General features: G+C 48.8%; 3 protein-coding genes across 9 annotated transcripts in view; 1 reads left to right on the plus strand and 2 right to left on the minus strand.

Annotated features, from left to right (window-relative positions):
* ZRANB1 (zinc finger RANBP2-type containing 1) overlaps nucleotides 1–1933 on the plus strand; it is a 41792-nt gene extending 39859 nt beyond the window's left edge. For both annotated transcript variants that reach the window (XM_068198314.1, XM_068198313.1), the window contains exon 11: nucleotides 428–1933. In XM_068198314.1, the coding sequence (XP_068054415.1) occupies nucleotides 428–646 (219 nt within the window). In that variant the 3' untranslated portion in view covers nucleotides 647–1933. The remainder of the gene's footprint in view (nucleotides 1–427) is intronic.
* OAT (ornithine aminotransferase) overlaps nucleotides 1–14813 on the minus strand; it is a 345851-nt gene that overhangs the window by 253100 nt on the left and 77938 nt on the right. The gene's annotated exons all lie outside the window — the stretch shown is intronic.
* CTBP2 (C-terminal binding protein 2) overlaps nucleotides 4885–14813 on the minus strand; it is a 131969-nt gene continuing 122040 nt past the window's right edge. For all 6 annotated transcript variants that reach the window (XM_068198308.1, XM_068198310.1, XM_068198309.1 and 3 more), the window contains 8 exons: nucleotides 14313–14467; nucleotides 12658–12802; nucleotides 10982–11188; nucleotides 10204–10418; nucleotides 9669–9799; nucleotides 8664–8791; nucleotides 7933–8050; nucleotides 4885–6427 (listed from right to left, as the gene is read on the minus strand). In XM_068198308.1, coding sequence (XP_068054409.1) covers nucleotides 6247–6427; nucleotides 7933–8050; nucleotides 8664–8791; nucleotides 9669–9799; nucleotides 10204–10418; nucleotides 10982–11188; nucleotides 12658–12802; nucleotides 14313–14467 — 1280 coding nt within the window. In that variant the 3' untranslated portion in view covers nucleotides 4885–6246. The remainder of the gene's footprint in view (nucleotides 6428–7932; nucleotides 8051–8663; nucleotides 8792–9668; nucleotides 9800–10203; nucleotides 10419–10981; nucleotides 11189–12657; nucleotides 12803–14312; nucleotides 14468–14813) is intronic.

Consider the following 14813-nt stretch of genomic DNA (forward strand, 5'->3'; position numbering starts at 1 on the left):
TTCTTCAGCAAGCCATGATATTTGTTACATTTTACAAGAGAAAATATTTTATGTTGAGAACTTAGGCACCTAAAAATGTGTTTGTAAAGCCAGAAAGCTCTGTTAGGACTTCCCTCCTTATATGTGATGCCTACTGTAGATAAATAGTTGCTTAAAAATAACCGAAGGCCGTACTAGAAATACACATGTGGAAAATCGGGGAGAAGAGCTGGAGAGAACTTCCAGAGCCTTTGGTTGAAAATGCAGTGGGCATCAGTTTTCCTTTTCTGGGTGTGATGCCTTGGAGTGGCTACGTAGACCAGGGGCAAGATTAAGAGAAGGCAGATGAGAATCCTAGAGAAGGTTAAGAGAATCCGGTGCGACGCGCTTGGAGCAGGGCCGGTGCCGTTTGGGAAGCCTCATTCCCGGTGTTTTCTGTGCCCCAAAGATAGGCAACGAGGAGCAGCAGGAGAAGCTGCTGCGGGAGTGGCTGGACTGCTGCGTGACGGAGGGAGGGGTTCTGGTGGCCATGCAGAAGAGCTCCCGCCGGCGCAACCACCCGCTGGTCACCCAGATGGTGGAGAAGTGGCTCGACCGCTACCGCCAGATCCGGCCCTGCACGTCCCTGTCCGACGGCGAGGAGGACGAGGATGATGACGATGAGTGAGGGGAATAAAGTGCACATGAGCAGCGCAGAGTGTGTGACCCCGAGTGAGCGTTGTGCTGTAGCAGTTGGGTGTGGAACGACCCAGGTCTAGGGGATACTTGCTGGGAAGGATTCTCCGACAGCACGGGGAGAGGATGGACGCTCATCCTGCTGCCTGGAGAGAGCCAAGTGGGCTGGACAGTTTGTATAGAAACACGAAAAAGAAACAAAAAACAGCTAATTTTATTATCAAGATGGAAAAAAAAAACCAAACCAAACCAACCCCATTTTTCTTTCTGACTGTAAATCTGTCTATAAATGTACCGCATGTGGTTGTGTAAGAGGTTGTGTAATAGGAAACGTATACCAGCATCTTAATTATTGCAGAGAAATTTTTCAACTAAGGGCACTTCTGAAAGCACATGTGAGCTGGATGGATATCTCCTCCCTCGGAGATTCTTTTACAGTAGAACCTGGTTTTCTCCATCACCTTTTAGATACTCTGACACATTTCCCTGAAAGGCCTTTTCCTGTGAAATCTCACTAGTGCCCAGGTCAGATTGTGAGAGGTTTTTTTTGTTTGCACAGATATCCACAGCAAGTCATAAGCAAAAATGCATTTGTTATTTTACTAATATTTTAGTTATTGCTGTGCCCACATAATAAAGCCTAAACTCTACAGAACAAACTGGAAGAGAAGCTAAATTTATATTGAGTGAAATGATTTGTTTCCTGAAAAAGCTTTTTGGGTTTTTTTTTGCCTTTTTTTTTTTCTTCTAATAGTTAATAGATTTCTTTCAGTATACATAAAGATATTTATTCAGAGAAGTGACCTAAAAGATAGGGATTTTATTCCTGTGAGCATACACTAAACAAAATTGTGTGAAATCTGAGAACTTGAACACAATTGAGAATTTAATCTTGTCAAAACTCCGTCTTGCTGTGTAACAAATTGTATCATTTTTTTCATTTATTCTTTGATCACTCAAACTTTGCTGCAAATGAAAAAACACCTTTTTAAAGGTTACTCCTCAGTCACTAAATCTAGTGAGAAACCACTTGGCAGTTCTAATTAAAAAGAAGAATCTATGCTCAAGTTGTTTAAAAGCACTGTTATATATTTCTCAGTATGTAAACCTGGGAATTTCTTGCATGTTGATTGATGTGGCCATACTTAAACTTATGTAAGTTCCTAAGACTGTAAGTTCAGAGTATATTCTCCAGTAGAAATTTTATTATATTTGATAACTTTAGCCATGTAACCTGTAATGGATAAAGTTTATCTAAAAATCTCACTGAAACACTAAAGGTTAATGCCAGTTTTTACATATACAGTGCAATTCAGGTTGTCTTGAAAAGCACTTTTGATGGTGTGGTGGTTGAATAAGAAATTTTGCAGTAGATGAAATTGTTTTAATTAGAATTTGGAAAGAAGCCCCATAGCACCTATTTTTATGTAGTTCAGAGCTATGGAAACCCTGAGGAAGTTGCTGCTTTTTCTTCCAAATGCTGCTTAGATGGTGTTGAAACGTGCACAACTCCTACAGAAACTTGGTGACGACACCAAAAGTAAAGAAATAATGAAGTACTGTATTAATTCTGCAATTCTCCCGTCCTAGATTCCACTGAGGTTTATTATGTCTTCACCTTTTTTGGCCATTAGATTTCCTCTGCTTGGTGCACGCCCAGATTTCCAGGTGAAGGATGAATGCTGCTCTGCCATGTACGAGTGACCCAAATTTACCACTCAACCCCAGATACTACAGGGGTTCTTCATGAGCACACAGTCCTTGTTCAGGTTCCCTTTCTAAATTGGGATTTTTTTTATCCTTACCTTGCAGTGAAATCCTTTTATACCTTGTCTAGCTGAGGATGTGAAGCTTTTCTGTCAGGGGAGCTGAATGCAGGGTAAGCTGGGATGAGGATTTCCGTGCCCTGAGCTGGCGTGCACCGTGCCTGGAGTGGTTTACGTGCCGTGCTGTGACCACGGGGGTCCTAACTCAGCCAGCTTGAGGAGCTCTCCGTGGCCAGACCTGTAACTTCAGATCCCAGCCTGCCCCTGACCAGCTGCCCTGTGGACAGAAGGAAAAGCCCCTGATTCCAAGGGCTGCTCTGAGGATGCTGTGGAGTTTTCACCTCCCACCCATGCTCTTTTGGCCGTTTGTTCACGGAAGCAAAGCTTCCTTGTCCCCAGGGGAGAATTACCCATTTGGAAGTCTACCTTGAGCCAAACTGGCCCAGCTCTCCTGCCCTGCTCTCCTGCTGTCCATGGGCAGGCTGCATTGTGCCCCTGCCCTCCCCCGAGCAGCGGAGTCCCCGTGGTCAGTTCAGCTGTTCTCAAAACGCATGCACCGATGAATTTCTCACTCTGCTCCGACAGGACAGTCCTGGTACTTTGGATCACTTGGCTTCCTTGATCATTATTGTTTTGCTCTGATGTGCTGTACAATGGTCTGTTCAGGTTCACATGCTTCACAGGCCCTTTGGGAACTGGAGAAGTGTCTTTTCCAGAATCAGAGTAATCCAAACCTCCTGTATTGTAGATTAAAGAGCTGCAACCCCCGGCTTCGTGCTCGCACCGCAGTCAGTGTATGTCAGTGGCTCCTCAGTCACACACCTGAAAGTTTACAGACACTGAGATGAATCTGCAGACACTCCCCTGCAGCTTGTGAGCAAGTTCTGCACTTTCAGCCATGAATATATATATAAAAAATTGGGTTTCTCAGTGTTATTTTCTGCATATATCGTTCACAGCAGCACTTGCTTTCCTAGCACAGAATTTAGCTTTTCATTGCTACCTCCTTTACAGCTGGTCAGGATTTTTTTTCTGGTTTTATTTATGACTTCCTCAGTGAAAATCCCTGTATTTCTTTTGTTTTTAATATATTAAAATTTAGTAATTCTGGATTCTTCCAAAGTTCTGCTGCATGGCTTATGGCAAATACTCCCGAGTTGCATTTCCTCCATTACCCAGGTTGGTTTGTATGTGTGGAGACTTTACTTTCTGCTTTTCCTTTTCCCCCCTTTTATTCAGTAACTTTCCTAATACCTTTTTAAAAGGTTTTATATAGCGTTTGTCACCTTGAAGCTGCTTGTTTTGACAGCTCCTTTGACATCTCGGGAGTTCTCCCTGGAGACAGAGATGGTTATCCCAAGAGAGCCTTCCTGTCTGCATTCCCTGAGTGGGACAACAGCAGCATGGCTCTATCAGCCACAAACCTTCAGCAGCAACTGTTCATTTCCCATTTCTTTGCCCAGTAATTTTAATTTGAGAGCTGCAGCTCCTGGTGCTCTGGCATCTCCCAGCTGTGATGACATTCTTCCCCTTCCGCTTCCACGGCTCCAGTCTTTGCATGTTTTGCTGATGTTCTCCCTGCAGGCACTTGTAACCTTTGGGATGGCTCAACGTCTGCTCCTGTTGAGCTTGTGGCACTTCTGACCTTGGTTTTGGCTGAAAGGGAAGTTGGGTGTTGGATGAAAGCTCCAGCATTTTCTGTGCTTGGAGTCGCTGCTGGCACACGGATCCTGCGGCGCAGGGAGGGACCGGATTATTGAGAAACAAAGTACCAGGGCTCGTTTATTTTTAAAACAACTCTAAACCTTAACATCAATTAAATGTTTTCCTCTTGGTTTTGATGGTCATTTTGGTGTCTCCAAATACTACCCCTGTATCTGACCTGTTTTATCCCAGTTTCTCACAGAGGTCACGGGTAACTCACTGCTGGGCTGTGCTGAGCACTGACAAGGAGCAATCACTCTGTAACAGGTGACCTCGTTTGGATGTTTGAAGCTGGTAACCAAGTTTTCAGTTTAATTTTAAGCAAACAAAATACAGAGTTTTGTAACTTGGACACTTTGGTTTCAGCTTGTTTTAGTCCCCATCTAACTCCATGTGTGTGGCACTTGGACACAGTGGGAAAGAAGGGTGGAAACAAGGACAGACAGGCCTTTTGCCCAATGAGGCTCAAAGCCAGCAGCACCTCTTGAGCACTTTTTTTGGCTTTATTTTCCAATGGTTTGATAATGCTTCAGCTCTTGAGAATGTACAGAAAATGTTGTTTGAGTTGTAGCTGCCTTTGTACTTAGTGGCCCACAGTGATCTCTTTATCACAGAATGGTCTGAGTTGGAAGGGACCTTCCCCTCCCACTGGACTGTAAATATTCACCAAGTGTGACCAGAATTATGTTTCTGTACCTTATGGTTACCTCTCAGTGTCTCCAAGCCCCAGATTGCAGCAAGAGCTCTTGCCTTTCAGAAATTATAGAAATTTTATCACTTTTTATTGAAAACTGCACTGAACGCTAAATGTCCACCTTTACAATAAACAAATACAGTAACGGTAACACACTAAACCAAAACATACTGATAGCCATTGGTTTCTTTTTTTGTCTGTTTGGGACAGCTCAAGATTTCTTTTTTTTTTTTTTTTTTTTTTTTTTTTTGTCACAGAAACAGGAATGTACCCATACAAAGGCTCAAAACAGGCCATCTTTAAAAACAAAAGGCGGTGATTCACAAAAGACTATGAATATAACATGTAACTAGTTGATACAAATCTAATAGGATTTGTTAAAATCAGTCACATCTAATAACACATCTTGAAGTGTTCTTGTATAAAATATCACGTGAAGAAAAGAAGACTTTTATCAATGTCTAAAAAAGTGGATTTTGTTCATAGACAGTCTGACAAGTTACCATAAAAAGTGTTTCCTGAGACATAAGGAAATGCAACATTATTCTTGAACTCTTTCCAGCTCAAGACTTTTTCCACTTGATAAAATAGCTGCAGATTTAAAACTGAGAAAATATATCTGAGTACAAATAGTGTGTGAAACTTAATACTTTCTTCTTTTTTTTTTTTCCTTTTTTTTTTTTCTTTTTTCTTCTTTTTTCTTGCATCATTGCAGGGCATGGGTGGATGCACAGCTACTTTATTCAGTGTATTGGGCAGAGAAGAGACTGGCAGTTTGGTTTTCCTTAGCCTGGGAGGGCAGTGGTCACTGCCAGGAGCCCTTTCTGCCCTTCCCATCCCACAGATCCCAGCTGGAATGGCTGGAACTTAGACCTGGCAGGAGAACTTCTGTTACACGGCACTGGCCACTGCAAAAAGGAGGAGGAGGAGTATTTTCTTTTTTTTTCCTTCCACTTCTAAGCCAGGACTGCTGCCCCCTGTTAGGAGAGGTCACCAGATGCAAGAGAAAGGAAAGGGCTGAAGCCACACAAAGATTTCTTGTTAACTCTGTAAAGATGGCTTAATTCAGTGGCCTGGACACAGTGCAGGAGCCCTGTCCTTCCCAAGGAACTGAGGGGGGGAAAGAAATTCATTTTTATTCATGTGATTGATGCACAGATGAAGGAAACTCAACACACAATAACAGAAGTTGCTCATTAATGTATCACATCCTAGTTTTCAGCACTGCAGGGAGCAGGTGACTTCTCCAGGACTTCTCCCCAGTCTTGGCTGCTGTCGCTTTGTCGGGAACACTGGAACATCAATGATGCTTCTGTCCAAAATCAACATTACAAATTTCGTATCAAATTCTTCTCTTTTAGTTCATGTATAACTCCTTTTCCAATGTCTCTTGGTCCTAAGTTTATTGAATGGTTTTTAAATTATCTGCTATTGCTCGTTGGGATGTTCCCTGTTGTCCCCGTGTTTTGTGGGCTGGTTGGGCGATGGAGCTTGGGAAGGATGTGCCACTGTGGGAAGGTTGTGGGTAACAGGGATGCCTCCGGGAATGATGCCCTCCATAGCTGCTGGGATTCCTCCTGGTGCCACACTGACCATCCCAGGGGGATACCTGGCAGAGGGGACACACAGAGGCAGGTTTGTCACAGCACAGCTCATCACTCATCATCAGCCCATCACCACTGTGGAGAAAACTCAGCAAAGATCCCACTTCCCCCCTGGAGCCAGGTTTGCTTTTCCTTCTAAGTTACAAGGGAGAGCTCAGAGTTAAACATTAATTCCTGTGCCTTGGGTAAAGTGTCCTCTGCTACACCACCAGGACTGCAGCTTGTTCTGTGCCTTCTCACAGCCTCCTGCACCATGGGGAAGCCTTTCTCCTTTGGACATTTGGGTAAGGAACCATCTGGAATGCTCTCTGAAAGCCCAGATGCTGGTGTGCTGACCCCATCATCCCTGTGTGTGAATACCTTGAACACCTACACCTGGTTTGTAAATATTTCCTGGAGCTGTATCTTCCTCGTGGAACAGCACAGCTCAGAGATGGGATCAGATCTAATCCAGTTTTTCCGAGAACAATTACACACATTCCAATAAACAGCAGTGAGTTTGAAAAAGGAGAATAATAATAATTTCTTCATCTGTGATGTCGGGCCAATGAGGACAAAATCATGTGGAGCTCTGAGGCCTCCCACTTCCCTGCAGCTCCACTGCCTTGAGGCAAGGTGGAGTGGGAAGCTGGGAGGGAATTTTACCTGTCCATGAAGGTGGTGAGCTGAGCCAGCTTACAGGGGCTCCAGGGAACTTTGCCAGGCTGAAGCTCCCTGCCGAGACAGGTTAAGCTGGGATGCCAAGGCTTGTCCTCAGGTGCTGGCACTGCCCACGTGTTTGGGAACAAGAGTGGGAACAGGGAAGGCTTTTTCCAGGTTTGGACGTTCTGGTGGTCAGAGGGAGCCTCCACTGCCTGTGGCCTGCATGGCCCAGGAGCTGCCAGGAGCTGTCCTGGGGCTCTGCTGCTGGGTGACTCTGGCCTGGCTCTGCCTGACATGACCTGATGTGCCCTGCAGGGTATTTTGTAACTCAGAGTATTTTTGGCAGTGGTGATACCCCGAATGAGCCCATGCTCCAGCTCCTTGAGCCTAATGTCTCCTACCAGCACACTTGGAGCCGTCTAAACAGAGCAGTAAGTAACCCCTAATCTCGGATTAGGTGGAAATTGGGTCACCTGACTACAGCCCTGTATTTGGAGCTTTTCCCCTGGCTCATTAACCTACGAGCTGGGCCTGGCTCACAGAGGTTGGTCACGGACAGGACAGAGAGTTGCTGCTGCAGTTCAGAAGTCACATCCAGCTTGTGGGGGGGTCTGGGAGGGTCCTGCCCCTTCCAGAGCCGCTGCCCAGTGACTCCCAGCCCGCAGGGACGCAGGCTCTGGGAAGGGAGGCTTTACCCACCCTTCGGCGGTGGCTCGACCCCTTCAGTAGCCCCCGTGCCGTGAGCGCTGGTCCCCGGGGAGGGTGACAGCAGCCGGGGTACCGGGTGCCCACCCTCGCTGTCCCATCCCCGCCGTGCCAGCGGCCGCGGGTGCTCCCGGTGTCCCGGTGCTCCCGTTCTCCCGCTCACCTGTACGTGGCACCATTGAGCTCGGGATGAATCGCCTGCTGGTCTATTACTGACCACGGAGCCGTCGTGACAAAGAATTCCTTATTCACGCAGTTCCTTAGGCTCTCTGGGATGCGCCCTGGAGTTGGTGAGAAAGGTGAGTCTGTGTCAGGCAGGGCCCAGCTTCATCACCCTCTAATGAGCTGCAATGCTTATAATTTCACCGTGTGTGGCAGTGTCAAGGATGGGAGGAAAAAACATCCCACATTCCTTGTTTCAGGAGGATGTTTTGGCTGTCTGGGGGTGCAGGGTTGGAGACCAGTTTCCCACCCTCACTCCCAACACTTGGCTTTCAGAGGATCTGTTCCCTTGAGGGTGATTTTCAGGACAAGAGAAGAACTCTTTCACTGGAATATTGTGCCCACCACCTTGGGATTTCGTTTTGGAATGCAGTGCTGTGTCTGCACCACTGTGTGGGTTAGTAACAGGGGCAGCAATTACTGCTTCCCTGTCCTGTTCTTCCCAGCCACAGACACCAGTATTTGCCCATTCATTAAAAAAATAAGACCAACGCAAAACCTGTCACCCAGTCACAACTAAACAGGGAACGTTGGGTTCTCAGCTCTTTTGCTGGGAAGCAAACTGGGAATAGATCCCTTTCCCATAGGCAGGGTGAATCCCTGTCTCTGCTCCTCCTGGCTCCTGTTCCAGGCACCCAGGGAGCCAAGCCCAGTGTCCCAGGGGCTGGCTACCTGTGATCGCACGTCGGATTTCGGTGGCAGCAGCTTCTCTCATCTCTAGGGACGCCTGCTCGCTGTACCAGGCCGTGTGTGGGGTGCAGATCAGGTTGGGAGCATCTTTCAATGGGCCTTGAGCAAAACTGGGAGCAGGGGATAACAAACAATCAATCAATGTTAAAATGAAGAATGAAAGATGAACAGCAAAAGGCTTGTGGCCTGCCCTCTGCATATGTAACAGTCCTTCCAAGGCCAGCCTGGATGTGGCTTGGATGAACCTGCTCTTGTGGAAGATCTCCCTGCCCACGTCAAAGAATTGGAGCTAGATGAACTTTAGGGTGCCTTCCAGCCCAAATCATTCTCTGATTCCTTGGCCTGATGGTCCTGCCAGCCCAAAATGGCCACAGAAGTGCTGGGGAGGAAGCACAGCTTCTGTGCAGGGCTCCGAAAATGCAGGTTTCTGAAAATGCACCAAAAAAGAGCTGAAATACCAACCCATGGAGTGGTTAGGGCTTAATGCTCCCATGGGAATAATGTCTGGGGGTGTCTGCAGCAGTGTGGGGATAAAGGGACAGGCTGTGGGTCATCCCAGGATGGGAAAGGTGGACACTGGGGGTTCCCCTTGTGTAGAAGCAAACTTTTTGTTCTTTAAATATTTCTGTGGTGAGAGAAGCTGCACTCTCAGTTACAACCCAGCCCTTCCTAGGCTGCAGGCAAAAATGCCCAGCACTGAGTGCAGTGAATTTGCACTCAAGGGCTAGAGGATGTTCTGGGTTTTTTTCTAAAGGCAGGCTGGGTTCCTGTTCCAAGCTCCCAGCGTCCCTTTGTGCACACATAACCCCAGTGCAGGACTACAGCCGATGGCTGCTGCAGGGTGACAACAGCAGCACTGTTCCCCCGTGCTGGGCGGTGTGACCAGGGGCAGTGACACTCCGTGGGTGCTGGGTACCCCCGGCTGTGCCACGACGCACGGTGACACCGATGCCACCCCAGGGCCGGCCCCGCGAGCCGCAGCTGTACCTGAACGGTTCCGACTCGTGCACGTCGAGCGCGGCCCCTCGTATCCGTCCCTCCTTCAGCGCTTGGGTTAAGGCCTTCTCGTCCACCAGCCCCCCGCGGGCCGTGTTCACCAGGAACGCCCCCTGCCTCATCTGCCACCAGCCCAGAGAGGGATGACCGTCAGCTGGGTGCACCGACCCCATCCTGCCCTCACCCCCCACCCTGGGATGCTGCCTCCAGCTGCAGCAGCATCCTGCTTTTTGCGCTCCAGCCCCAGACAACCCCCATCCCGCAGCACATGGGTTTTCCGTGGCATCTCCATCTCTGGCAAACAAAACTCACCATTGCCATCACCTCTGCACCACAGGGATGGGGATTATTTACCTGGCAGGACACTGCTCCCCCTAAACACTGTGGGGAGACACACCTGGGTGCAAGCAGCTCTTCTGGAGCTGCTGGCTCACTGGGGAAGCGGGGGGATCTGTGGCCAGCTCCTGCACTCAGGTCCTGCCCACCAAAGCTCTCCTCGGCCATGCAGGTGAGGTGCATTAATTACCTGCTTAATCGTGAAGTCGTTGATAAGGTGGTGGTTGTGTTCGTTGAGGTTGCAGTGCAAGGAGACGCAGTCGCTCTGGTAGAGCAGGTCCTGCAGGGTGTAGACCCGCTGGACGCCCAGGGAGCGCTCGATGCCGTCCTGCAGGTACGGGTCATAGAAGATCACGTTGAAGCCAAAGGCCTTGGCTCGGACCGCGACCGCCTGCGCAGTGCGACCTGTGCCGAAGGGAAGGGACAGGGGGAGTTAACTGAGCCAAATCCCCTGCGTCCATGAGGCTGAGATCACAGCAGGACCTGAGGACTGTCCCCTGGGGGCTGCTGGACTTCCTGAGCATTCTCTTGCCTTGCCTCAGTTTCCCCATTTAAACATGCTCGTATGAGCGTTTCCCATTAATTAGTGAAACTCTACAGCTGTGGCTGAACTTAAGACAAGCTCTGTTTTACACAGCCCTGCCACTGTGCAGGCTAGAGTGGTTCAGGAAGGCTGGGTTGGTGTAGCTGTGGCTCAGGGATGGGGTATTTTTGGGAGTGAACAGCAGCACTACCTCTAGAATTATGGTCCCTCTAAAACACCACTATGTTTCACCAGTGCTCCTCCAAGGACTCAGCCACAGCTCAAAACCAGCTCCTTCCCCAAAACACCACGCAGGATGTCCTCTCCAGTTCACACCAATCCACTGTGGTTGCTCTGGTTTTGGAAATGCTCCTTTTGGGTCCTTCCCAGGGCAGTGCAGAGGCGCTGAGCCCCCTCAGGAGCAGCCCGCCCTTGTCCCACGCACCGAAGCCGATGAGGCCGAGCGTCTCGCCGCGGATGCGGGCGGCTCCTGAGGCCACCTCGCGGATCTGCTCCACGCTCTGCACCCGCGTGCCCTCGCGCAGCGCCTGGTACAGCCACGTGTTCCGCCGGTACAGGTTGAGCACGTGGCACACGGTGGAGTCGGCCGTCTCCTCCACGGCGGCCGAGGGGATGTTGCAGACGGCGATCCCTGCGGAGGCCACACACAGGTCACAGCCCTGCCCAGTGCCAGCCCTGCCAGCTCCTGTCCCCTGGCTAAGGGACCCTTTTATGGAATGGGATGACTCCCAGCTGCCCTTCCCACAAGCTCCTTACACTGGTGTTTACTCTGTACCCCTTGAACGCCCACAGATGATGGGTCAACCCCATCATCCCACTCTGGGGGTGCCTTTTAGTGGGTCCAAGCTGGTGCCCAGCCCAGCCCTGGCACCGTTGTTCAGGCACTGGTCATTGACTGACTGCACAGTTTAAAAACCACCTTATGGAAAGCAATACCAATTAAACTTTACGCTACATTTGTGGGGAGTCATTACATTTTCTACTCGAAACCACATCATTTGGCCACCCAATTTGCCAAGTAAAAAAAAGAAGGATTATGCTGTAGTATCCCATTACTTTATTCGTTATATCTTTTTCTTCCTGATGTTCAAAGCCTCAGAACATTGTTATAATGGATAATAACAATAAGAGTTAAAAACATGAAGAAACCATTACACTGAGGAGACACTGTTCTCCTCTTGAAAAAAGAAAACAATTCACTATACCGAGAATTGCTTTTTTTAGGAGTGACTATTTGAGACTCTCTTATCGCAATTATCTCTGTAAAACAGCTCAGGTGGAATGGCTGTTATTCTTCACTTCCCCAGAGATAACCTTTAATACAACATATCCCAAACACCACTGCAGGGCTGCTCCACAGACTGAATCTTGGGATCAGATGAGTAAAGCCTGTTGTAACTCAGCTGCTAAAACCAGGGATACAATTAAGCTCCTGGAGCTGGGGGTGTGCAAGCACCCAGCCAGAAGTCTCAGTGACCACCCAAACCAGTTTGGAAACTGGGTGGCCCCAGCAGTGTCTTACAACATGACCCTCCCTGTTTTTGGCAATCCACACTAAAAGCCCTTTTCAAGTTCCTGAGGCACCTTTGATGAGATGGCAAAGGAGGTGGCAACAACCCAACACACAATTCCTGCTCCACCATCCAACACAGAGGAGCGGGCATGACTCAGAGAACCAGCTCAGATCTCCAGACTGTTCTTGCTTAACAAAATATAATAAAACACCCTTCCTCCAATTTTTCTAAAGCTGTATCAACTCTCCTGTGCCAGAAATAGAACAGCCATACAAATATCCAGCTGTATGAGGGGCACCTGGAAATTGGAACAGTGCAGGAATGAGGGATTCAGACAGGGCAAATTTAGCATGATATGAACCCAAAAGCTGCCTTCTAAAACTGCACAGTTTTGTTCACTTCATGGTCAAGTTTTCTTGTCATAATATTCTCTGTGAACTGCACCTGTAATTTTAGGGGCTGAATGGAGGTCTTGCTTGGAACTCTGCTGTGCCAGCATGGTCCCATGGAAGCAGCAGATCCTTGTGCTGATTTTAAAGGATTGGAAGGACAGGGGAAGGAGTCAGGGTGCAGAGGTGGGACCTACCAAGCTCCCCAGCAGCTTTGATGTCGATGTTGTCGTAGCCGCTGCCTATTCGGACGATGACCCGCAAGGCCTTGAACTTCTCCAGGTCCTCCCGGGTCAGGGTGATGGTGTGGTACATCATGGCCCCCACAGCTTCATTCAACACCTGCAACACAACACAGGAGTCAGGAGCCACCAGCACACGTTGGGGGACATCTGCAGCTCAGGAATCAGGAATATGACACAGTGAGTTGGACATTTTCACTGCTGACCTGCTGTCTGAGCCAGGTGTCACCAAACCCTGCAGGGGTGTGACCCACCAACAGCTTTGGGATTGGACTTGGTGAATGTCTGAAAATTATCATGTTACATCTGAGCAGACCAGGCAGACGAAAACCACGTTTGTGGTTTTCCAGGCGGTTATCTCAAACCCCTCTGCTTCCAAGCAGTAGTAATTCTGCTTTTGGAAAGGAATTAGGTGTTGCAGCAGTGTCTGTTGGGGTTGAACAGGACTGTGTGACACTTGTAACACTTCGACCTCCTTGTGCACATCCAAACTCTGGCCACACCAGTCACATCTACCTTTCCTGGCTCTGCTCAAGGGCACCTGAGAAGCTCTGCAGAGGCTGCACAGTCACACAGGGCTGTGAAGATCCAGAAGATTCCTTCATTTGTCCTTGTCACAAGCTACCTCAGTGCTCCAAAAACCCAAGACCCATCTGAACCCCCCAAGCCTGGCTCATGTATTAATGTCTCACAAAAAACTCCCAATCCTCTTCTCCCAGATTTAATATCTGCAAAGACCAGCACTGATGTTATTTGTATTTCTCTTTCCCAGTTCTTGGAAGTGATTTCTGATCACTTCAAACCTCTTTTGAGGTATCTAAAATAATACTTTTATGGGAAGTATTTACATGTAGTTGAGCTTCCAAACAGAAACACTCATCCACACTGCATGGATCTGCCTGAAGGATTCCCAAACCTCCTCCACTCCCTCTGGAGAGGAAGGAGCTGCTGGAGGTGCACTGAGCACCTGTGAAGACCCACCAGCTGCAGCTGGGATGGTGTCAGCAAAGACACAGCAGCAGCACCACAGACTTCAAAAAACATGAGAAACATTAATAATATTGACATGAAAAACCTGATGCAAAGAGATAAAGTGACTTTTTTTTCCAAAATAACATCTGGTTTCTAAAACAGCCTGAATGAATTTTAATCTGCAGTGGATTCTGTTGGTGTTATCTGCTGATTGACTCAAAGTGCAGCTTTGTACACTTTCTGCTCAAAAATCAAACAATCATAGACTGGTTTGGGTTGGAAGAGAGCTCATTTTTCCAAACCCCTGCCATGGGCAGGAACAACTTCTGCTAACCCAGGCTGCTCCAAGCCCCATCCAACCTGGCCTTGGACACTTGCAGGGATCCAGGGGCAGCTTCTCCGGGCACCCTGTGCCAGGGCCTGCCCACCCTGCCAGGGAACAATTCCTAATTCCCAATATCCCATCCATCCCTGCCCTCTGGCAGTGGAAGCCACTCCCTGTGTCCTGTCCCTCCATCCCTTGTCCCCATCCCTCTGCAGCTCTCCCGGAGCTCTTCAGGCCCTGGAAGGTGCTTTGAAGATGTGGAAGAGCAAGGCCAGACCCCGGTGCCCCCAGCCCGCCCCACCTCTCCCGGTACCTTCTCGTGAATCTCCTGAGTTGATTGTGCGTCACAGAAGGCCACCGTGGCCAGATCCTTCAGGATGGGCATCTCCACGGTGCAGTCCCTGCCGTCCAGCAGTGCCACCAGGGGCCGGGGGTGCATGGGGCCGTTCATGATCTGCGGGCGGATACCTGCGGGCACAGGGGGTTTACCCTGTCAGCGGAGGGGCAGCAGCACCTGCTGACATCCTGGGGACACAGCAGGGTCAGGGCTAACAGCAACACGGGCTGAAGTCTGGCCAAGGGGCTGAACACTCCCTGGGAACACAGCTGGGTTTTGCCCCTGCTTTGTTAGGGAATGGCTTTACCATACTGACCAGCTCAGAAAAACAAGTCCAAACAGATAATCACTCAAAAAATAGGATTATTGGAAAATCACGAGAAGAGCCGGACACTGAAGACCTCTTTAGCACAGAAGGCTATACTCTGATGTATTACCAACTACCAAAGGTTTCATGGGAACAGCAAAGTTCATCTT

Source organism: Anomalospiza imberbis, chromosome 8, assembly GCF_031753505.1.
Source record: "Anomalospiza imberbis isolate Cuckoo-Finch-1a 21T00152 chromosome 8, ASM3175350v1, whole genome shotgun sequence".
Lineage (NCBI taxonomy): Eukaryota > Metazoa > Chordata > Aves > Passeriformes > Viduidae > Anomalospiza > Anomalospiza imberbis.